This window comes from Accipiter gentilis, chromosome 33 (genome assembly GCF_929443795.1).
Source record: "Accipiter gentilis chromosome 33, bAccGen1.1, whole genome shotgun sequence".
In the NCBI taxonomy this organism is placed as follows: Eukaryota; Metazoa; Chordata; class Aves; order Accipitriformes; family Accipitridae; genus Astur; species Astur gentilis.
Window position 1 is genome coordinate 7,739,565 of NC_064912.1, and position 22,459 is coordinate 7,762,023.

Here is a 22,459-nt window from a genome sequence, read left to right on the forward strand (position 1 = left end):
AGAATGGCATGCATGTGACCCTGAAAAATTAGTGTAAGCCATCTCTGTGAACTATGAATTTCTAATTATATAGGCAGCAGGAATGATGCCTTCAGTAGCAAAATTCAGCCTTTCTTGTATTAGTGCCAAATGGGCATGTGAACGGAAACTTAGGAAGTTTTTTAAATTGGCTATTCTTTATATAGGTGCCTAAATGGGGATTTAGTTCCCTAAATGTGTCTTTATGTGTTAGAATATTGTGCCCTAAGCGACTTCATCCCTGAATTGCAGGCCAGGGATTGTATGGAACAAAGCACTTGTCAGTGTTTTAAGGCCCCAAACTGTATCTGATGGAACTTATCTTGGAGAATAGCTACTTAGTTCAATGACAGTCCATCTCTTGCAGGAGCAGCTGAGAATTACATTTGGGGCACAAAATTTTGGAGACTGAAAGCTAATTTCTACACACTATAAGTTAAAAAAATGCCATTTGAGTGCAACACACTGAGAGTATCAGGAAAAAAGATTTTTATATGCAAGTTTCTTTGTCGTTGTTTCAAGAGGGATCTAAAGCATCACCCTCTTGTTCCCTCATACTGGCTGTCAAGAGACCCATGACACCATCTGTCTGCATCTGAAAGCCTGAGCTGGGAGCAGATGGTAGAGACACAGACTGCAGAGGACAGACATAATGCATAGAGAGAGTTTAGGAGAAATGTTTTTAATTCTGCTTTATCTGATATGCTCTTGATACATCAACTTGGCTTAACGCCTGCACAGTTACGAAAATCAGACTTTTCTAAAAACTGTAATAAGACAAAAACAGTACAATACCTGTCCTCAATAGCATAGGGTTTCCCCCCACCCCCCACCACAGTGTGCAGTTCCTGGTGTTTCAGTTCAGGTCTGATTTTTTTTTTAGTCGTTGTTCATGAGAAGGATTTCCTACCTGCTGGCCATCTCAACAATCTGCAACTACTTGCAGGTACCTGTAGGAAAACTGGAATTTCCTAGAAAGCATATTTCAATTATTTTCTGTTCAAATTGTAAAAGAACAACTCCAACACGACTGCTTAACTTTTTCATGGAAAAGGTCAGTCTTTATTGTATTGCTTTCACAGCTGTACATAGGAACATAAGCTTAAACATCTGCAAAGTATCTTGTATTAGATAATGAATCCACCTGACATATAAAATTCACTCTCTGATCTATTTCAAAACTCACGATTTAAATAAAATATCTTTCTAGCACAGTTCTTGCCGAAATACTGCCCTGAACAGAACCTCCTTGCAGTCACTCTTGTGTATTTTCCCCTGAGAGAGCACTGTCTTTCAACTACTGGCTGGTAGAGTTTTCAATGTGTGATTGTAAAACTTGCTTAAGCAGTATGTAGAGTGTGTCCATATGGGTGACATGGTATTTATTCAAAAGTTTATCAAATCTGAGTAACATCTTGATTTTCTGTTATAACAGAACATAGTTTATACTATTTGTTCATACAGTCCATCCCCAAATTACCTATGGAAGCCCAGTATGGTGCATGAATCACTGCAGTTAGTGCACACTCCAGAGGCAATGACCATGGAGAAAAGCCACACAACTGACAAGGTGTGATGACAACTCTTCTTGTTGTCCCCTTGTCCTTCTTTTCATCTCTGTATTTCAGAGTATAGTGTCTTTCCATGACTTGATCCATTAACCTGGTCATAATCCATTTCAGGTGATTAATGAATCTGTTTAAAAAAAACCACATAAAATAAAGAATAACCCTCTATACCTAAAATGAACAGAGAAGTTGCTGTCTATGTTAGATATAGTACCATGCCATTGACTTCTTTAAAAAACCAACAAAACAAAACAAAAACCCAAACCTGTTGAAACTATGGATGATAATTCTTTGAGAAGTAAAGGCCTGAACAACCTTTCTGAGAAATCAATGTAACAGTCCCTGTTAATGTCAAAGCACACTAGTCCTTAGTGTAATTTTAACAGAGGCATGAAGATTTTAGTATGAGGGGTATAAAAATAAGCTGTCAACCACAGTCCATCACATCAATTAGTAAGGGTTACTCTTAAGAGACTGCAACCAGCTGTGACATACAGTGGGATAGGCTATTTTATGCTAGGTTTGACATCATTACACCTGCCTATTAAAACTGATTTTTGAACTGGCTAGTTTTCTTAACCAGATACTGTTCATTAGACTGTTGTTATTTTTTGTATAATTGTGTTAAGGCTTGCCTGTGTTTGATGTAGCCTCTGATTTTGGTCACTTTCTCTTTTTCTTCTTTAGAGTCACTTTGTTCAAAGCATTTTGGATCCACTGGTAAGTAGTTACAGAGTTAAATAACATGTTGGGGTAACTTCTGGTCTTAAGTGACAAGAATAAATTACTGTTATATTGCTTTATGCCAGTTTATCTAATTTGCGTTGACTGGATCAAACTATCCGACAGCTGTTAAGAGGTGATTTTTTACTAGCACCAAAGGGCTGAGAAGCCTTCTTTAAGTAGAACCAGAACTGTGGATTATGGAGGTGCTGGGCGCTAGTGACTGTATCCATTTGGTCTTGTGACTTTACAGATGACTAATTAATATAGTGTGGAATGGTGCAGCTCTGAGAGGGGACGATTGCCTGGGGATGAATCTGTGCTGAAGAAGAGTCGAGGTACAGAAGACCAAGAGCAGTCCCCTGCCTGCCTGCAGCTCCGGAGATCACCTGCGCTGCATGGAGCAAGTCTCTGAAAGGACAGCTCTTCCCTCCTTCCCCTTTATAGGAATTACAGGCCTTCTGCGCAGCATGGAAAGGCAGGCGACCCTACACAGCAACGGTGCCAATCTGGCTGTATAATGAGAAGGGAGTTTGTGGTGCAAAGCCATAGCAGACCTGCTAATGGATCTGCTTTAAGCACGGAGCTCTATGAAAAGGCTCTCACTGGGCTGCAGGGCAAAACAGAGCCTTTCTCCTGTTCTTCACCTTCTGGGCTCGGAGCAGAGGCTCGGCAGATCGTATGTCAGGTTGTCTGGCACAGGGGCTCTCGAGGCGGGACGGCTGCCACCATTCCAGGTGCAGAAGGCGTAACAGAATCTGCGAGGAGTCTGAATGAAAAATGAAACGCTATGGCACGTGTTCTGCGTGAGCATGGACAGACCGAGGGTTATGGTATCATTAACAAGGGGGAAACGTTCTTCTGTGGATTGAAAGCAGATTAAAAGATTGGAAGCCAGGAGTAAGCCTTGGTAGGAAAGAAGTCAGTAGCAGGGTATACCAGGGACCAACTTTTATTCAACATCACCATTAGTGACCCAGAGAAGAGAGTGAACAGAGAAATCTTCAAGACTGCAGAAAATAAGCTCTTCCAGGTACTCAGATGCTGTACTGATAGCGAGGAACTCCAGAAGGATTTCCTAACATTGGGCAAAACGTGGCGGGTTTGGAAAATACTTGCTGAAGGGCTGGGCAGCAACGTGCCCTCTAACATGCCTCATTCTACTACTGTGGATTCTGGAAAGTACAAAGAGAACGGACTGCAGATTTTGGTCAAGGTCATGTGCTGTCCCTGAGAGCATCCCCTGCCCCTGTCAGAGGCAGAACACAGGGCTGGGTGATTGTGGTCTGACTCATCGTGACATTTCGTACGTTCTTGGGTGCCACTTACTGCAGATGCTAGGTCAGAAACAATAAGCACTTTTGTGTCCAGTGAGGTATTTCTGTCAAATGTCTATCAGCTACAGTACCCTGCTAACAGTAATCGTATGCTCAAAATCCTCTCTCAAAGTAAGAACAAGAAAAGGGGAAACAGGAGCTTTAACAGGTTATTCATTTTATGTTTATCTGATCACTTCCCAAGTTGAACTAAAAACTTTGATCTACAGCAAACAGTTCAGGGAGATTGTTAGTATTCTGCACTGTAGATCAAATTCTAGGCTGACTTAAAAATAGCACAGCAAAATGTATCAGGCCTGTATAAAGTATAGTATAAAGCAAAGTATAAAGCTGTCTAATGGAAGTTTAAATATTGCTGTAGGGCTGCTAGTCTAAGACTGCAATTTGTAGTAGCAGATATTAAATGGGGTGTGAATGATACAATTAATCAGGATATTCAATCTTGCCTTTCTATTCAGCTGATTAGAAGTCTGTCCTTTGAATTTCATGTGAACCTAATTTTTAACAAAAAAATTCAAATATTTCAAAAAAAATGGAAAATGGAAAGGTAGCAATTATTTTTAAAATCTCAGAACTAGAGTCTTCCAATAGGCTAAAAGACACCTGTAAGCATTTAACAGTACGGCTATTATAGCATAACTCCAGCATTAGAAGAAAATCAGTCATGGTATTTTTGTTAATTCTGTCTGTGAAGTTATTGTTCTTCACAATTCAGGCTGGACCAAAGGAAACACAGTGACTCTGTTTCACATCCTGACATTGTCTGCTTTCTGTTTCCTGACTTTCTGCAAGAGTGTGCTTCACATCTCATGGCCTATTTGGGCTCTACTGTCTGAGCAAGCCTCAGGTCTTTTTTTCTGACTCTTCAAAGAGTATACAGCTTTAAGTCTATAAACTGAGCTACAGCTTTACCCAGCAATAGATCATTCAGTGCACATCATAATTTTCCATTACACCATTATTTTCCATATATGGCTGCTTAAGTCTTTACCCATTTTATCACATATATTAGAAATATGCTTGTGTCCTCAGAGAGCATCATTCAAACTATTCAGCTATTTTTTTTTCTCAAGTTTGTGGCCAAAGTATGAAAACTCAGCTGGGAAGAGTGAGACAGTTTGACAGTTTCCCTGAAGAAATTGAAAGATTTAGCCACTTCTGTGTACTATTTAATTCTTTGAGACAGTTGTACTCTGTGTAAACTAGAATCATCACAAGGGGACAACTGCAAAGAGTTGGACTGGCCAAATATACAAACTAGATGTCTCTAAACAAATCATTCTTCTCTTCTATTTTAGGATTGCTAGTTGCTAGCTGAACTATAGTGTTCACTTTGCCCCTCCTCCAGAGGAAACAAACATGAAGAATTAAATCGGATTTGTTTCTTAATTCCTTTCGCAGCTTAAAACTAGTAATTCGCTATTGCCACCTATTGAAGAAAGTTGATTCCAGTAAGCTTCATTTTTGTAGGGAAGAACCACAGAAATTATTTTTTTAATTATTCTTTACAATCTCTTGTGGCTGGGGCTTTTAACACATGAAATACTCATGCCTGAACTATTTCTATCCTAAACTGAATGTATCTTTATTTTCTATGCCTCATTTTAATTAATGTTATTAACAGCAGCTTTTGGAAAACTGCTCCTCTCTCTTTTTGCCTCCTCTCTTTGAATTATATAAATGAATGCATTTGGTAGAAAATCACTTAGGACCATCCATGGCTGTGGTTAATGAGTCTGTATGGACAGTTCATCAGTTAACCACAATTTTGTCTTCCTTCCATCTAGGATGGAATTCCTGTTAAGAAGAGTCAAGAGTATAAAAGTTTCTTGAAAGCAGAGCTATGAGGTGAGTTTAAGTACTCAACTTCAATTAATTTTAATAACATCTAAGAATTCAAAACAGAGTTCTGAAAATCACAGCTATTGCTCTTAATCCTGTTGTTACTGTAACTCGTAAAATAGCTGACTGATATCATTCACGGAGTCAACAAGCCACCTTTTTTTTTTTTTTTTTTACATGGAGATTTCTACAAATAAGGGAAGAGCATAGTGAAAAATGGCAAGGTAAAATAAGTAATGGATCACTGTGCTCATTATTTTTAAGATTCAGTATCTGTAATGGAAGAAGTCAGGAGGTGGGTTCTGACGCGTTTACGTGTATCCTGACACTGCTAGTGGTAACATGCTTCTGATGTGTTCCTTACGTGGCATCTCTTAAGAGAGATGGAATGGAGGCACAAATGAGTTTAAGCTCACAGAAGACATCAGTGGCAGACACAGGAAGGAGTCCAGCGTGCTGACTTCCCTCTCCTCTGGGCCATGCTGTCTTTTATAGACACTGAGCCTGCATTTCTAATTGGCACTATATTGATGAGCTAGTGAGTAAAGCTGTTTCTTTGATTCAGGATTTAGATGCTGGCATTCAGCAGAAGTGCTGAGTCACAAGTTTTTGAGTGCTGGATTCTGCCCACTGAAGACGTTCATCATAATTCACCTTGATGAAAAAATACAGATAATGCTTGTACTGTAAGATTAAATAAACCCAGTATTTCCTATTCAGTTTTCATTATTGATTACTTTTGCTCATTTTCTTTCTGATTAGAGTACTTCACGATGAGTCACATCTGATTTTAAGAAAGTACAAGGAGAACAGTCATATCACCTTATTCCAGGGGATTTCAAATATAATAAAGAACCTGGCACACTCACACTAAAACAGTAGATGACATGAGCAAGCTCAATTCTGCTCAGTTTACACAGATTGATTTCTCAATTTGAATAGGATAGGAAGCTTCTTTGAGCTGCTTAGTTGTCCACCTTCAATCTCTCCCACCAATTATGCTCAGAAACCTGCATGTAATTTTGTTCCTATTGAGTTTATTCAAGTGAGGATTTTGCTGCAAGAGAGAACAGAGCTTTTCTGATCCACATGCTCTTTTATTTTTACATCTAAATTAGCCTTTCCACATTTTGCAGGATCGCCTCTTGGGATTTGCCCCCTTTGTTTTCCTGTCATGTGTGCCACTCACGTCCTGGGTGCAAGGCATTGCTTTCTAAATGCAAGGAGCACACTGCAAGGTTTCAGCTAAGGCTAATCATAGCTTTTTAGATCTCAGTAATCACTGGTGAGTCACATGAAGAACACTCCTCTTATATTTAATGCAAAGAGTATGCCTATGTATTTTTCATCTCTGCTGGTAAAACTGAGACCCATTCTTCCTGCAGTGTCTGGTGAATCCTCAGCACTTCTGGGTCTAAATGAACAGGGCAGGTGCGCAGCCCTCCTAGGCCTACGGAGAGCATGGGTTAACACTCATGCAGAACTTGGGTCACTGCAGGCTAGGCACCAAAGGGATTTAAATCTTTCCTTTCAGTGCCTTACTTCTGCTCCCAAAGCAGAAAACACAGCTCCAAATTAGGGCCCTCTTCTGCCCGCCTTGCTAGGGAGCTGGTGACAAAGAATGGCACAGAACAGTGAAGAAACCTGTAACCAGGGTATTAACACAAATTCCTTTTCATGGTGACACGCTGAGTCTTTGCCTGGTAGCTAAATAATTACGCAATTTGTGGCCTGATTGCTGCATGCATAAATACTACTGAATATATAAATAGATGAAGCACAGTAATAGTATATTTTTTGCTCTCTTATTAATAATTGATCTAACTTTAGGGATTTGTGATTTGATTCTCAGTGGAAACCACCATCTAACATGACAGCTTCCAAATTAAAGGATCAAGGCTGGAGCTGGTACCTGTGCAGAGCTCTATTAGCTCAAGGTGGATATGGACTGAGACTTACTTCTGAGCTTTGTGAAGACCTCTGCATTTTGATTTCTACATACGGAGGTGACATGGTTTTATAGTTAGAATATCAAGAGGTTTGCAGAGCTGCTTATCCTAGTAGTATGAAGGAAAATTTTAAGAAGCCCGTTTATTCTATGCTGAACAGAATTGTGCTCAGACCTTACGCTCTATCAAACTATGTGTTCATATAGTAGGAAAAATCCACTGAGGAAAATGATGTCTGTTGTTCTCCTTAGGTCTTCCTGAAAACTAGATGCAACTCATCATAACAAATCCTAGTCAGCAAAAAAGTGATTACAAACATTTTTTATAATCCCTGTATTAGATGGTGTTGGAGGATGGGGTTTGGGGAAAGGTATTTTGGGGGAAAAAATGGCTAGGGCTTTCCATTAGTTTTTATGAATTTCCTTCCTGGAATACAGAGCATGTGTGTTATTTGCCTGGCTGAAAAGGGAGGAGAGGAGATAGCCACAAAAGTAGCCAGAAGTGTTTTGTGGGGAGTTTAGTTCTGCTCCAGACCTTCTATTCTAGCAGAAGTGATTCTAATCTAGCTGCTTGGGATGGACCACCAAAAGTTGGCATGGAGACTTTCATTTGCAGTAGCTATATGCAGTGGGATTTCTTCAGTAGCAACAAAGATCTGTTCCCCCCACTCCATGCACACTTGTTATGCTCCCATGTGCCTTTGACCAAGCTTTGTTCAGCTGTGTTTGTGCAATCCATATTGCTCCCAACACCAAAAATTTCCATTTCTTCCTTCTAAGCTATTGACCAAAATCACCTACTATTGCTTTATACGGAATCTGAACAGAAATATTTAGGAGATAGTTTTAACCTGTATGAAAGACAGCACTACAGGAAAGATTTGTTTGGGGTTTTTTTAGATTAGAAGACTGATTAAAATAGCTTGATGTTAAATGGTATTTGTATAGTATGTTCACCAAGGTTATGTCTGTAACCTCACAGCAGAATTTCCTATTATTTCCCTCATTTCAAATAGAAAATAAAAAGGTATCCTGAACTGTTTTTCAAATTTACAGACAATATTTTGCTGAAATTTCTCCTGGCAGATTTGCTAACACATTTTAATTTAAACTGTGAATGTTTTCATTACCATACATTTGGCACAGAAAGTCCTAGCTAGAAATAGTGATTTTCTTCCCAACTGCATTTCACTGTTTTAAAATGCTAAGTCCTTACAACATTTCCAGAGTTTTAGTATCACTCACAACTGCAACAATAAATTGATCAAGCAAACCCTCGTGCTACGATTAACGTGAGAGGAACGGTGAGCTCGGTGGGTTTCTTATTATCTGAGACAGAGGTTTTAAAGGGCATCTGATTAAGATGCGTTCCTGTCTCGAGTACGGTCTCTGAATTTTAATAAATATGAGCCTGGATGTTCATTTAGATTCGGAGCTGCTTTCGAGACCGCATTAGCAAAGCTGTTGACCAGCTATAAGCATAACACCGAGCGTAACAGCTGCAGTGCCTCACCGCTCTGAAAATTGGGGAAAGACACTCTCCGGGCTGCGCAGCAGAGGACACGGGGTGGGGGGGTGTGTGTGTGGGGGGGGGTGTCCCCGCCGGGCGCCCTCCCCGCCCGCAACGCTCGCCCGTGCTACCGGCTGCGGCCGCTCCCGGCCTCTGCCCCCCGCCGCCGTCCCGGGGAGCGCCGTCCCCAGCCCGGCGCGGCGGCCGAGCGGGCGGAGCGGCGGCGGGAGCGCCCCGCGGGCCGCTGCCCGGGACGAGCCCGAGGAAATGACTTACTTGCTTTGCGAGCCCTCTGCGTCTCCGCGGCCCTGCCCGGCGGCAGCGGGTCCCGGCCGCCCCCCCCCCCCACACCACCACGTTGCAGAGGCGCGGCGGGGCGGGGAGCGGGGGCGGCATGTGGAAGGGAAGGTGCTGTCCAGAAGGAGGCGAGACGCAGCGAGGGCATCGCGGGGCCGCGGCGGTCCCCGAGCTACGGCCATGCCGGGACAGCCGGCCCCAGCCCCGGGCCGGGCGGCGTCACCCCGCAGTCGCTTCGGAGCGCCCCGGGGCGTCACTCCAAGTAGCCATCAAAGACATCCAGCTCGCTGTCCGTCTCGTAGAGCACGGAGCCAGGGTCGGAGAGCACCCCCAGATCCACCAGAGCCTGGTCCATATCCTCGGGCAGGAAGACGATGCCTACATTGAGAACGATGTACTCCATCAGGAAGGCATAGTACAGGATCAGCACGTTGACAAAGAACAAGCCCACGTAAAACATATAGGGTAGCACCAGCAGCGCATGGAAGGCCCAGGACTCCAGCGAATCCAGACGTGCCGAGACCGCGGCGGGCATGCAGCCGTGCGGGGCTGCGGCGGGCTCCGGCGGCGGGGGCAGCGGGCGCCGCAGCGGGCACCGACCTGCCCGGCCGGCGCGGGGGGGAGGCCGGGGGCAGCGGCGGGGCCGGCGCGGAGCCGGGAGCGGGGCGCGCAGGACCGCACTCCGCAGGCCCGGTGGCCGGAAAGGGCAAAAGCCCCGGGCCGGAGCCGGAGCCGGAGCCGGACCCTGGGAAGAGGCGAGCCCCGCAGGGGCGCGGAGGCGGCACAGCCGCAGAGCGGGCCGGCTCGGTCCCTTCCTTCCCCGGAGGAGGAGGAGGCGCCCCGGCAGGCGGGCGGCCAACGCGGGCTTCAGCGGCGCTGCCGCAGCCCCGCCGTTGGCAGGAGGCTCCTCAGGGGCATTTCCAGCCCGGCTGCTGCAGTCCCGCCGCGGCTCCCCTCCTCCTCCCGTCCGCAAACTTTGCGGAAGGAGCCCGCAGGCGCGTTGTCGCGGTCGGTGCGGAGCACCTGCCGCCGTCAGCGAGCCCGCCAGCCCCGGCCTGCCCGGCAGGACCCCCCGCCCCCTCGCCTCCCCGCCCCGCCGCCGCCTGCCCCCGCCGCATGCCGCGGCTGTTTACCCGCGCCGCGTCCCCCGCCAGCGCCGCCCGCCCGCGGCGCTGCGGGTCGGCCCGGAGCAGCCGTGACTGGCGCCGGCGCCGGCGCCTCCGCCGCCTTTACCGGCGGCCGGGTCCCGCTCCGCCTGCCCGAGGGCCGGCCGCGTCGGGCTGGAGGGGACAGGAGGCGTCTTGTGGCGCCCGACCCTCGCCTCCCCGCTCCTCGCCTTCCCCGAGCGCTTCGGCACCCGCGGCAGCCCCGGGGGGGCTCAGCGCAGGCAGGGGTCGTCCGCGTCTTTACCCCGGGAAGTCGTTTTCTGCTCTCCCGGAGCAGCCGTGCGGGCCCGGGCCCCTTTTGACTTCGGCGGAGGCGTTTCCTTGCTGGCCAAGGTTTTACCTATATCAAAATGTAATCAAAGGCATGGTTTTAAAGTTGGGGTTTGGGGTTGGGTTTTTTTTGACACTGGCTGACAAACTCTTCAGCTTTTACTTAGATTTAGTTTATTTATCCGGTTAAAGCAAAAAAAAAAAAAAAAAATCTAAAACCAGGTCAAGACATTCATTAATGGTCCTGTTCTCTTTGTTCTGCTTTAATTAATTTAGTTTTTAAGCTGATGCAAAACTAAATGTGCCATCCTTACTGGAAAAACCTCAGCGAGAGGAATGTCAGCAGCATAAGTTCCGTCGCTGCCTCTTGCACCATCCTGTTCGCCTCTGGTCAGAACTGCGCCCGTCAGAACTGCTTAGTTTTGAGTTAAGGAAGGTGAGCAAGGAATGTCAGGGGCCAAATTTTATCTCAACTTACGATGTCTTTGGGAGGTACGTGCACACGTTAAAAGGCTGGTTTTCGTTTAGGCTAAATTTGGTCTCTTACATTCTTCTGACTTAACAGCCCTCTCACGACCTGACAAGGTCTATCTCGTGACTGCCAGAGGGAAGGAATCGATTACATAAAAACCTGAGCCGAGTCCTCCGGCTCTAGGAGGGGCGGGCGGCCCTCAGCCCTCGAGGCCCATCGCTGCTCTCCTGCGCTCACGAAGGGCTGAGCACCTGCCCGACGCTGCCACTCGGTTTACTCTGAGACAAGCTGCCGAAGTGCGGCCCTCAGAGGAGGACGGCTTAGGGCCCGCGTTTCCACTTTTCTGTGGAAATCCTGACAGGAAAGGAGAAAGTTCCGGGCTCCCCGGGGACTCTCCCGTTTCCTTGCAGGTGGCAGGCGTGTGGGGGGGACGAGCCGTGGTGGGCGGCGGTCCGCGGCAGGTGCCTTCCCAGCCCGGGGGTCCCGGGAGAGCGGCCGAGCCCAGACGGCGCCCGGCTCCCGCCTGGAGAGCCAGGGCGGGAATCAGGGAACGGTCGCCCCGCGCGCCCTTCACCCTCCCCGCCCGGCTGAGGGACAGCGACCCGGCCCCGCCCCGGTGCCTGCTGGGACTCGCAGTCCGCGGGGAGGGGGGGGGGGGGAGCCTCCCTTCCCAGCGTTCCCCGGCCGCGCATGCGCCTTGGCGCTTGTGTGCGCCGGTGGCCGCGGCTCCTCGGGGCTCTGTCTCGGTCTCCGCCCGCCCGGGCGCCGCTCGCCCCTCGCCCGCCCGTCCGTCCGTCCCCGGGGGGCTATGAAGCCCTAGAGCCCCCCCCTCCCTTCCCCGGACCGTAGCAGCTGTTCGCCGCCAGCATGTTCGGGCGCTCCCGGAGCTGGGTGGGCGGCGGGCACGGGAAGGCCGCCCGCAGCATCCACTCCTTGGACCATCTCAAGTAAGCGCGGAGCCGGCCGCGGGCTCGGGGGCAGCTGCGAGGGGAAGGAGAGCCGGGGAGGCTGGGGTCTGTCGCGGGCAGCCGTGCTGCGGTCGGCTCTCCCAGGTTGTGAGGCGACTCGGAGGGTACGAGCCGGCGCGGGGGCCGGTAGGCGGACGGGCTCCGTCTGCGGAGCTGCTCGGGGTAGGGTTTTCCCTCGGAGAGGGCTGCGGAGCGGGGCCGGGGCGGCTCGGAGGCGTCCCGGAGGAGAGGGGGTGAGGAGGGGGGCGGCTCGGCAGGCGCCGCTCGCCAGTCGGTCGCCCTCTCCTCGCCTCTACGCTTTGGCGCAGCTCTCCCGAGCCGAAAGCTCCCGGAGCGATTCGGCAGCGGCGAAGGAGGCTCTGTGTGCGGTGTGGGTCCGTGTGTTTCTCACGGAAATCTGCCTCTTCCTTCCAAAATGTCTTCAGGGCAGACGCAGTTCCCTGATGTCATGTCACACTCATGGCTGCGATACGTGTTTGTTTCATTTTTAATAATGTCGCAGACTCATTCAGTGGAGTAGAGTGTAAGGGGTGATAAAGACAAGAAATACCACATTCCTATTGAGGGACAACTTTGATTGCTTCCTGGTAGTAGTGGCTAATTCGGGCAAGCGAGGAGCCTGGTCCCAGCCTGTAAACAATGTACACCTCTTGAGGCATGTCTGTGAGGATCTCAGTGGTCGGCAGTGTTTCATGGTAGTTGGGATGGTGGTTTTGCAGGTCCGGGGATGTGCCCTGGTTAGAGGGCTCAGCAGCTGGCACACAAGTAAAGCTGTTGAGCTTGAGAATTGTAACATTAGTCTCCGGAGTATGATATCCTCGCATTACTGCTGACTGTGGCAGGTGGAATGTTTTTTTTTCTAGCTCTGAAACTGAAGAGTTGGACGGATGGCAAGGGATAAAACAATTTTAAATTCTCTGATCTAAGGGTTCTGCTATTGCGAGAAAAATGAGATCCGCTGTTATAGCTTCTCTTCCTACTGAAAAAGAAAAGGAGGTCATTAAGAGGGGGGAAGCATTTTCTGAGTGAAATCACTGGGAATACATAGCTCATTGAGAAATAAGTGGCTGGTAGTTTTCAATGATTAGTCAAATTACAAGGAGGACATGAATGGGATCTGACAGTAATGAGCAGGGTGCACTTATACAAGATTTTGATCTTGCGATTACTTTATCAAGATGACTTATGGATTCTGGTCCTTGTCTCTAAACTGGAAAAATGTCAAAAACCAGCAAGACTAATTGGAATGCGTTACTTTTTACCAAAGACAGGGAAATCAAGTCTGTAAATACAAAACTGATGAGGTAGTAGTACTGTAGAAGGTAATTTTGGAAGCATAGTAGGTCGAACTAGTTAGCTTATGTGATCTGGCACTGCAGGAAAAAGGGTAAGAGTCATGCTCAGATAGAAACATAGGAATGTTCTGTTTAACATACAAGGGGTGGCTATTGGGTACTACTCAGCGCTCGTGGAGCTTTGGTTCTATCTGGTTTTGATATTACACTTGAAGGTAGAGCAAGAATGCTGGTGCATGATGAAATTTGAAGGAACCGAGTTTAAGTTTAGAACAAGGCTGGCAAGAGGGAGACTTTAGGATGTTAAAATATGTCAGGCAAGAAAAATGTGATTGTATGTTCTCTTGGGGCCAGAGAGGGTAGAAAAAGTGATACCCTGTTTGATTTGCAGCAAAAGGGAATTAGGCTGTAAGTGTTGTGGCTTGTGCTTGACTTCTTATCTGAGAATTGAAGTATAGTATCCTCTGCTAAAATACTAGCTTTGGTTTGTTTGCTATTTTGCATGCAGTTTCTTTAATTATGAAATCTAAAATGGTAGTATGTAAAGGACAGCCAAGACCTTTGATCTGTTTAGGCTATGTATATTTGAAGTGTTTTTTTAGCTAGGCTGTATGAATTTCAGTTTCTAGTTAGATGTCAACAGCAAAGGTAGCTACCTAGTGGTAAAATGAAATTTAGGGCTTTTCCAAGGTAGCAGTTGAAGCGAGTAAAGCAACAAAAGGAAAAAGGGGCAAAGAACCTTCGTTTCGAGGTTGTAAAAGAAAGTCAGTCTTGATAAGCTCACCATCTTGTGAGCTGTCTGCATTCTCATCTTTTCAACTCATCAAAACCCCATGTTGTGTTCCATGTGAATGAGTTGAGTAGAGCGCACCAGCCTTGCTATTACAGATTATCTTGCCCTATAAAAGGTATATTAGGCCATGTTACAAGAGTGGAATTAGCCTGGGTTATCCTTACGGGAATATTTTTATTTTTTAACATGCGTAATGTAGAGTTTAGTCTAAATTGTAAACAATACACCTGTGTAGTAATGCTGAGAGAATTACTGCTTTTTGTCAGTAAATATTGGATCTGGAACTTCCTTTCCCATCAACTTTAATGCAGTTTGTGTGAGGCTTGCTTTTGAAATTTTACTATTCAGTCTTCCTGCAAACGTGCCGTAGAATGGATTGGCTAAAGGAAAATTGTGAGGCTGTTTGCATTAAGTGTTTTGATACAGTCTCTTTGTCTAGTGAAAACAGTTAACAATTTAATCCAGCTTTCTAATACCTTACTGAATTGCAATCTAGAGAGGCTGTGAAATAGTACTATGCGCTGCCCGAGTGCTTCTGACTTACTTTCCAGAGAACTTGATATTTTTGTGCCCTTTGGTTAGTAATGGAGGGAATGTCAATAACTTAAAAAAAGGAGAAAGCCTAACTATTCTGGAAACAGGAACAGTGTTACTGATTGCTTGTGAAAAGTGGTCTGAAATGACTTGTTTACCTTTACATGAAATTGTGTGTGAAACAAGGCTAGAATCCACTTCTTAAGGGTGGCATCCAGCAGTTTAAAATGCACCTTTTTTTTTTCTTCCCTTTGTATAGTCTTCTGCTCTGTTTATTATATGATTCCAGTTCTAAAAGCAAATAAATTTAGGCTGTTTTAGGCAACAGTCTGTCTTGCTACACAAACTTGAAGTTAGTACTTTCTCACGAGCTGCATGTTCTTCTCTTTCTTTGTGGCCTCCCTTTACATGTAAGCCAGGCATTCTTGTGTAGGTCAGAGTTTCTTACAGTTCTGTCCAGCTGCTGACTGTGATAGTCACTGTACTCTGCTTCTGAAGCTCCTCACCTTAGGAGCTGTGACCTGTGGTTAAAGTACCAAAAGTCTTTCATATTGCCCAGCTGAGGATAGTCTAACCTTAGCAGATGCGTCATCAAAACTTGAAAGCATAACTGTATCTTTTTTTTCCCCATCTGTCTACAAACTTTGACTTCGCATTGGAAGGGATGAAGAGGATTGATGTAATTTTTCCTAGTATTTAACTGGTGATATCTTAACCATTTCTGAAGAGTTCCTCTGATATCTCTGGTGTTCCTGCTAAAGTGAAAGGTTTTGGAACTTAAGCTTAGTATCTTTGTTTCTAGATGCAAATTTTTTTCCTACTTTTCTAAGAGGTATTTTACAAAGCCCTATTGTTACCTTCAAGTATGTTTCCCATTGTCGCTTCTACACTTGGTATTTTAGTTGCATACTGATTGCACAAAAGGTTTTATACCATTAGGGTTGGGTGCTGAACATTTCTCATGAGTTGGTCAGATGCAGTGTCCATAAACATGTATGGTTGAAGACTTGTTTCACAGCTGATTCATTTCCTGAAGTACTGTCCATGCTATACATTGAGTTTCATCTATGAGAACAGTATGTAATTACATAGTTACAGGCAGGATGAAGAAGCAAGCATGTTATGGTTAAGTCTGGGGTTTTAATATTTGAGTGCTTTACTTCCTAAACTCTTATCTGGTTTAGTGTATTTTTGTAAGGAGTAAGTGGAAAAGTCATTAATACACACTTTCTATATTCATGAGTTATGATGTTATCCCTTTGAGCATAGTTTGTTACCAGAAAAATGTTCAGAATTTTGTCTTGTTAAGTTGCTGGCAGAATGTCCCACTGATTTTGATGGTATCAGGTGCTTCGACACTTCCTGCATGGTGGGGTTTTGTTAGGTTTTTGTTTTGTCTCTACATCTGAAGACTGTGTTCAAACAGAGATGACAAAAACCTCCTCTTTGAGGGTTCAGCATTTTGGAGCACAAACTTGACCCTTTGTAATCAGCATTTCAAGATAGGCTTTGAGGATTTACGTAAATGTAAAATACTGGTTTTGTGTGATACTTTGTATTCTCATGATATGGTATGTTACATGCCTGGTAAGAGAAACAAGTATGTGTGTGCTTTCTCATGCATTTTCAAGTAAGTAGATAAAGGAATAGCTTGAAAGTGAAGCCCATCTTTTCTCTAAGTGCATCATTGTGTTAGCAAATCAAGGAACTTTGCAGTAATGTTGATATTAAGTAAATTAATTTGGAGTTACTGTATTCCTGACTATTAACTGTTTCTTGTTTTTTGCATCTGTAATGCTCTATGTTGCGTAGACTCCTGAGGTGAGGTAATAGCATGTAATTCTTCCCACTGCTTCCCATTCCCAGAGTTCTGCTGTGGAAGTAAACTTTATTCCCAAGTTTGCATAATGTAACTTAATGAGGAATATATGTTCACAGATGCAATAATTTATATATGACTTCAAATAAATAGACTAAAATATATGAAGTAGTGTAGTGTTAATTACTCTCTTTAAACTAACTCTCTCAGGAAAACATACTTACTATACAGATTGCTGTATTGGGTCTGGCTGAGGTGGAGTTAATTCTCCCCATAGCAGCCCTTGTAGTGCTGTGCTCTGCATCAGTAGCTAGAAAGGTGTTGATAACACACCAGTGTTTTGGCTACTGCTGAGCAGTGCTGGCACAGCATCAAGGCTGTCTCTCCAACATTCCCCCCCCCCCCAATGGCAGGCTGGGCCTGGGCAAGATCTTGGGAGGGGACATAGCCAGGACAGCTGACCTAAGCTAACCAAACAGATATTCCATACCATATGACGTCAGCTCAGATATAAAAGCTAAGTAAAGGGAGACAGAAGGGGGGCATTTTCATCTTCCAGAGCAACCACTATGCATTCCCAGGAAGCCTTCTGTCACTGTTCCGTTAACTGGTGCATGCTCAGAGTTTTTTGCTCTGTCTTTTGATTCACTGTCCTGGTAATACCTAAAGTGCCACAATGGGAAATTTTTGCAGGGCTTGTGTGCCATGTGCTTTTTCAGAAAGCCCTGGGAATTCTCACAGGTGGTCAGACTTAAACTCTCACATCTTCACTGTAAGCTGTCACACTGTCAGTCTCCATAGAAGGAAACTTGAACCGTGATTTTCAGATTAGTTGAAGATGATTTGCAGGTGCTTTTTGACTTGAGATTTGGTGACTTCTGTTATGGTACGGTGCATGACCAGGCAGTTACAACTGTAGAGGATGGCTATGAATCAACTTTTTCTAGAATGGCTTCAATCTGAGCAGTTTCTGTTCTGGATTTGGAAAACGAGTATTGATTTATGAGGGGAAAAAAACAGTGTGAAGATGGAGAAAAAATTTTTTACTGAAGAGTATGAAAAGCCAATCTTTTTCACCTTCCTGCCATCTCTTCCCTTTTTCTTCCTCTTTCTTCTGCTGTCTGGTAGGTTAACCTTAATATGATGTAGGCTTTATCACATTGCTGATTTGGGCGGGGGTGAAGGGAGCATGTGGTATATCAAGTTTGTTAAAACTGTGAACTTCTGAGAGTTGTTCACCTCTCAGTGTCCTTGTGCAGTACTCAACACAATAAAATTGTTATTTGATGATTAACCAATATCAAGATCAGCAAGCATATAGCATCTTACCGTAACAGTGTAATAAACTTCTCTGAAATAGCTTCTGCTTCCTGCATGGCTTATGAGGATGGACTATGTCTTGCAATAAGTCCTGCGAAGCTCTGGCCAACTGAGTGGCAGCTCAGTGGTTGAAGAAGTTTCCCCAAACCAAATTTTAAGTATACTGGAAATATGATTAATTTTTTTTTAATTTAATTCAAGCATGAAAAGGTTCTGAGACTAGGTAATATTTTGTTTTGTCTTTGTAAGTCTGATAAATAGTTGGAACAGCCTGATATGTGTGTTCAGTTAAATGGCATTGTAGTCTCCAGCTGCATGTTTACCCTGTGCAGTGATTCAGTGTTTTAGTGTAGATAAAATTGATGTGAATATTGTTTTTTGAAATGTGATTTCAAATCTAGTTTTGACCTAAACTTCTGAAACTTACTTTAAACCAGTTACACCAAAATTTTGTTTTAGAAATGCATGGCGTTTCCTGGAACCCTCCAGTAGCTTGGCAAAATCGGTATTTTTATCTTTTACGTAATAGCTGCTTGAGGTCTTTGGGTCTGTTGCTTAAAATTGGCTTCTTGAGCTTTTAACCTTCTGCATTGTACTCATAAGATTCCTAAAATTTCAACCTGAATCACAGAACAAACTTTCATGACATCCAAAAGCAATAATGATAGGCTGCCCCAGAGTCAGGACATGCAGGCTATTTTTCCAAAAATAGATACTGGGAGTTTTGATTAACTCCACTTTTAATGGGAAGGTTGTTAGTATGGAAAAATCTGTCTTCCTTCCCAAACACTAGCGAGCATATTGCCCAGATAATCCTGAATGCTCAGGTGTTGCTCCTGGTTTGTAATAGATTGAAGTATAACAATATATGATCTGTGTTTAGTAATCTAAACTCTTGCAGTTTTAAAATTACATGAAATTTCTCTGATTATATTTTTTATTTAATTACTTTCATAATTATGCACCTTTCTTACATCCATCCTTTTTCTTTATTACTATATAAAAGAGAAAAAAAAAAACCAAACAAAAAATTGGAGAAAAGCAATGGTGATGCTTGTGCTTTTATTAGAATTTGCCCTTGTCCCCTGCCCCCCTCCTTTTTTTTTTTTTTTTTTTTTTTAGGACAAAGGGAAGTAATCTTTGTAATATCTTATTTTGGAAGAAAGAGAAACATGATTCCTTGACTGAGTAAAATTCTGAGACTTTAAATACAGCCTTTCAATTTTATTTAGCTTCCTCTCACCTGTGTAATAGAGACATATGGGTTTTTTTGAACTTCACTAAACAGCCTTAAACTCTTGCCCTTTGAGATGGTAAAGCTGGAATTTGCCACCTTTCCGATCAGTATTTCTGTGCTTGAAGGGCTAGAGACCTGATGATTAAGCTTTGCCAATATGAGTGAATAGTCTTTGACAGTCCTGGTTATTAACTATCAAATTGACGTGAATCTATAAAGTGTCTATGCAGACAAGAGAAGGGATCTAACTTTTCTAGTGAAATCTGCATGTGCCTTTTTCCAGAATTACGCTTTCCCATATCAGGTACTGCATGCTTACCTGCTTCTTCTATTCCTCCTTTTTCTTGCTCATTGGTCCTTTGATTTCAACATGCTTCCAAAGAATTTCACTAGGTTGCCATAAGAAGCACCATGGGACGAGTATTATGTAATTTCTAGTTCTATGTTAACATATGCATAAGCATTCATAACTCACCTGGCTAGTTATGAATTTGTGTTGTTTGTTGCATATTTGCTTTAACAATTACTTTTCTCTTTGCATCAGTATTAAAATGAAATTTTAGGATTTTAAAATTGTACAATGATTAGACATAGTGTGTATGTATGTGTGTGTCTACATTAAGTTACAGTGACTAAAGACAAGCATGGTGCATGTGAAAATGGCAGGATAGCATATTACTTGTAATTATTTTTTTCTTTTAGGTACATGTATCATGTTTTGACTAAAAATACAACAGTAACAGATCACAATCGCAACCTGCTGGTAGAGACTATTCGTTCTATAACAGAGATCCTTATATGGGGGGATCAGAATGACAGCTCAGTATTTGAGTAAGTACTTCTAAGCATTTTTGACTCCAGTATTGTTTTTGAAGAATGATTAGAGTTGCATAGAGATCTAGTTCAAAAAGTTAACTCTTCCAAGACTGTATTGCATGAATGTAGGTGGAAAGCTGTGTCCTGTAGTAAGATGGGTAAGCAGGATCGTATTCTTGTCATATAAAGAAACAGAGAATTTGCTTCTGTTAATAAAAGTGTTCCAAGTCCAGAACTCCTTTCACATACTGCTTTTGTTTGACTCTCAAATCTTTGATATAAATACAAAATCTCACCTATTTTAGGGCCCAGATTTACTCAGTACATCTATTAATATCATATGACTTTAATTTGTTCACTTCAATTTATATAAGATAGTATAAATAGCTATTTTATTCTAGCTATGATAGAGTTTTTGTTCAGATGTTATTTTAATCCTCATAAAATAGTGTGATAGAAAAATGAACTTCAAAACAAATGTTCACAGTTGCAAATCTGATTGTATTAATGCCCATTGCTTGGCTGTTTGCTTCAAGACACTTGCTCTTTTAAAAGGCAATTTTTGATTGATATAAGTAAAGCTAAGGTGTTTGGTGTTTTTAATTACTTATTTAGGGAGTGGTTGGTTTTATTTTTACAAGATGATTTCAACATGATTGGGTTATGTTGTGGACTAAGAAAATTAACTTATTCTGATCATTCATATTTATACTGTAACTCCATCACATTCCTCACTGTCTTCTCTGCTTGGGAGAATTTTAGGAACAAGGAGGTTTTTTTGCAGTTAATGTAAAAAAATTTTCATAGATACGTATTTCTGATTTCTTGGTAGGAAAAGAGTCCAAAGTGTTCTCTTTAAATTGCATGCATTTCTGGTTTAAAAAACATTACAAGCATGCACTTCTGTTTGACTTGTACAATAAACCATTAAATGCTTGCTTCTGGTGTGGGGAAAAAATAAAGTGGATCAAAAACTAAGGTCTACAGTGTTGAAGACAAAAAGTGTATTAGCTTAAAAGGAGCAAGTGAGCAAAACGTAACCCTCAATTAGAGGCTCTCCCCTTCAAAATTATGATTGCAAGGTAGGGAAGCTGCCTGATAAATTGAATATACTAAAAATAAAATTAAAAAGGCCCTGATTTCTTGACGTCCCTTTTCTGTATAATTTGAATGTTTAAGAGCCCTTGTTAGTATTTAAGGTTTTTGGAAGATACTCTTCTGTTATACAGATAAAACTTTGCAAAATAATTCTTCATAAATGTAAAACATGCTGTTTGTCAAACTTGCCTAGAATCATCTCTGATCCTAGTAAAAATATGTTCCAGTTAAATATAGCAAGTAACTTAATCACACCTCTATTTTCTTTCAGCTTTTTCTTGGAGAAGAATATGTTTGTTTTCTTCTTGAACATCTTGCGTCAGAAGTCTGGTCGTTATGTGTGTGTACAGCTTCTGCAGACTCTGAACATCCTTTTTGAGAACATCAGTCATGAAACATCACTCTGTAAGGGCACACTTAAACTGTTTAGGATTAAGTGATCAAGATTTGATTGAATTCCCTTTCATTTAATGAAATTTAGTCCTAGTATCCCTTCAAAGAAGAACTATATGAATTCCTAACAATCTTTTTAATTGAACACTACTGAAAAGACAGTATAATTTGACTGCAAAATACCTTTTAATGTAAATTTTCAGTAGTACAAAAGTAGTTGTTTGGTACTACTGAAACACTTATTTAGCATATTTCAAGGGGTTCTTTAAGTCAGCAAATTTGTTATCATCTGAAATGTTTGCCTTACTGCTGCAGATTGTGGTGGAACTCTGTTGTATGATTTGTACTGGAACTGTTCTGGCATCACAGGGGCTGGCATTCAGCCACTTGCTTCAAGGTTTTTAGAAACATATAAAGAGGACAGAGAATTAATAGTTTAAAGTACTCCACAGGTATCGTGAAGAGAAAGTCATATACAAGCCTTTGAGAGTTTATGACTGTGGGAGGAAAAGAGTTGTTTTAAGTGTTATTAGCTGGAAAGCCTACATAGAAAGCCTGCATAAATTGAGGAAGGTGAAGTATATTGTCAGTTGTCTTGTTCTTGGGAGCAAAGACCTTTGTACAGAACAACTTCCTTATATTACTGCTTGAAGCCATTGCTTCAGTTGTTTGGCTAAAAATCGGGATCTTCAAGCATCAGGTAGTTTGTTGCTTGCTACCTGGTACCTTAAATGCAGCTTGTTAGCATAATGATTTTTTTCCTTCTGTTAACCTGTGTAATATCTCTTATTTTTCAGACTACCTGCTCTCCAATAACTATGTAAATTCTATTATTGTCCACAAATTTGACTTTTCTGATGAGGAGATCATGGCATATTACATATCATTTTTGAAAACTCTTTCCCTGAAACTCAACAATCATACTGTACATTTCTTTTATAATGAGGTAAGTGAAGGAAGAGTTGCAGTATAAGGATAAGAGGACTTTAATTAGTAATTGATAGCGATTTGGCACATATTGTATTTGGTCTCTTG

At 43.1% G+C, this 22,459-nt stretch overlaps 2 protein-coding genes across 10 annotated transcripts in view; one reads left to right on the forward strand and one right to left on the reverse strand.

Annotated features, from left to right (window-relative positions):
- Nucleotides 1-1,071: 1,071 nt before the first annotated feature.
- On the reverse strand, nt 1,072-9,859 carry DEXI (Dexi homolog). Of its 2 annotated transcripts, none has more exons than XM_049791496.1 (2): nt 9,223-9,859; nt 1,072-1,713 (listed from the first exon to the last, which is right to left on the reverse strand). In XM_049791496.1, the coding sequence occupies exon 1, from the start codon at nt 9,776-9,778 to the stop codon at nt 9,497-9,499; it is 282 nt and encodes a 93-aa protein (XP_049647453.1). In that variant the 5' UTR covers nt 9,779-9,859; the 3' UTR covers nt 1,072-1,713; nt 9,223-9,496. The 2 variants fall into 2 exon arrangements, with proteins under 2 accessions (XP_049647453.1, XP_049647452.1); XM_049791495.1 differs by having other exon boundaries at nt 9,223-9,495.
- A 2,001-nt stretch (nt 9,860-11,860) lies between these two features.
- The window catches only part of CLEC16A (C-type lectin domain containing 16A), a 97,281-nt gene continuing 86,682 nt past the window's right edge, over nt 11,861-22,459 (forward strand). For all 8 annotated transcript variants that reach the window (XR_007504522.1, XR_007504523.1, XM_049791085.1 and 5 more), the window contains exons 1-4: nt 11,861-12,098; nt 19,820-19,948; nt 21,303-21,436; nt 22,222-22,370. Coding sequence is in view for 6 of the 8 variants with exons in the window: in XM_049791085.1 (XP_049647042.1) it covers nt 12,019-12,098; nt 19,820-19,948; nt 21,303-21,436; nt 22,222-22,370 (492 nt within the window). In the remaining 2 variants the exon portion in view is untranslated. The remainder of the gene's footprint in view (nt 12,099-19,819; nt 19,949-21,302; nt 21,437-22,221; nt 22,371-22,459) is intronic.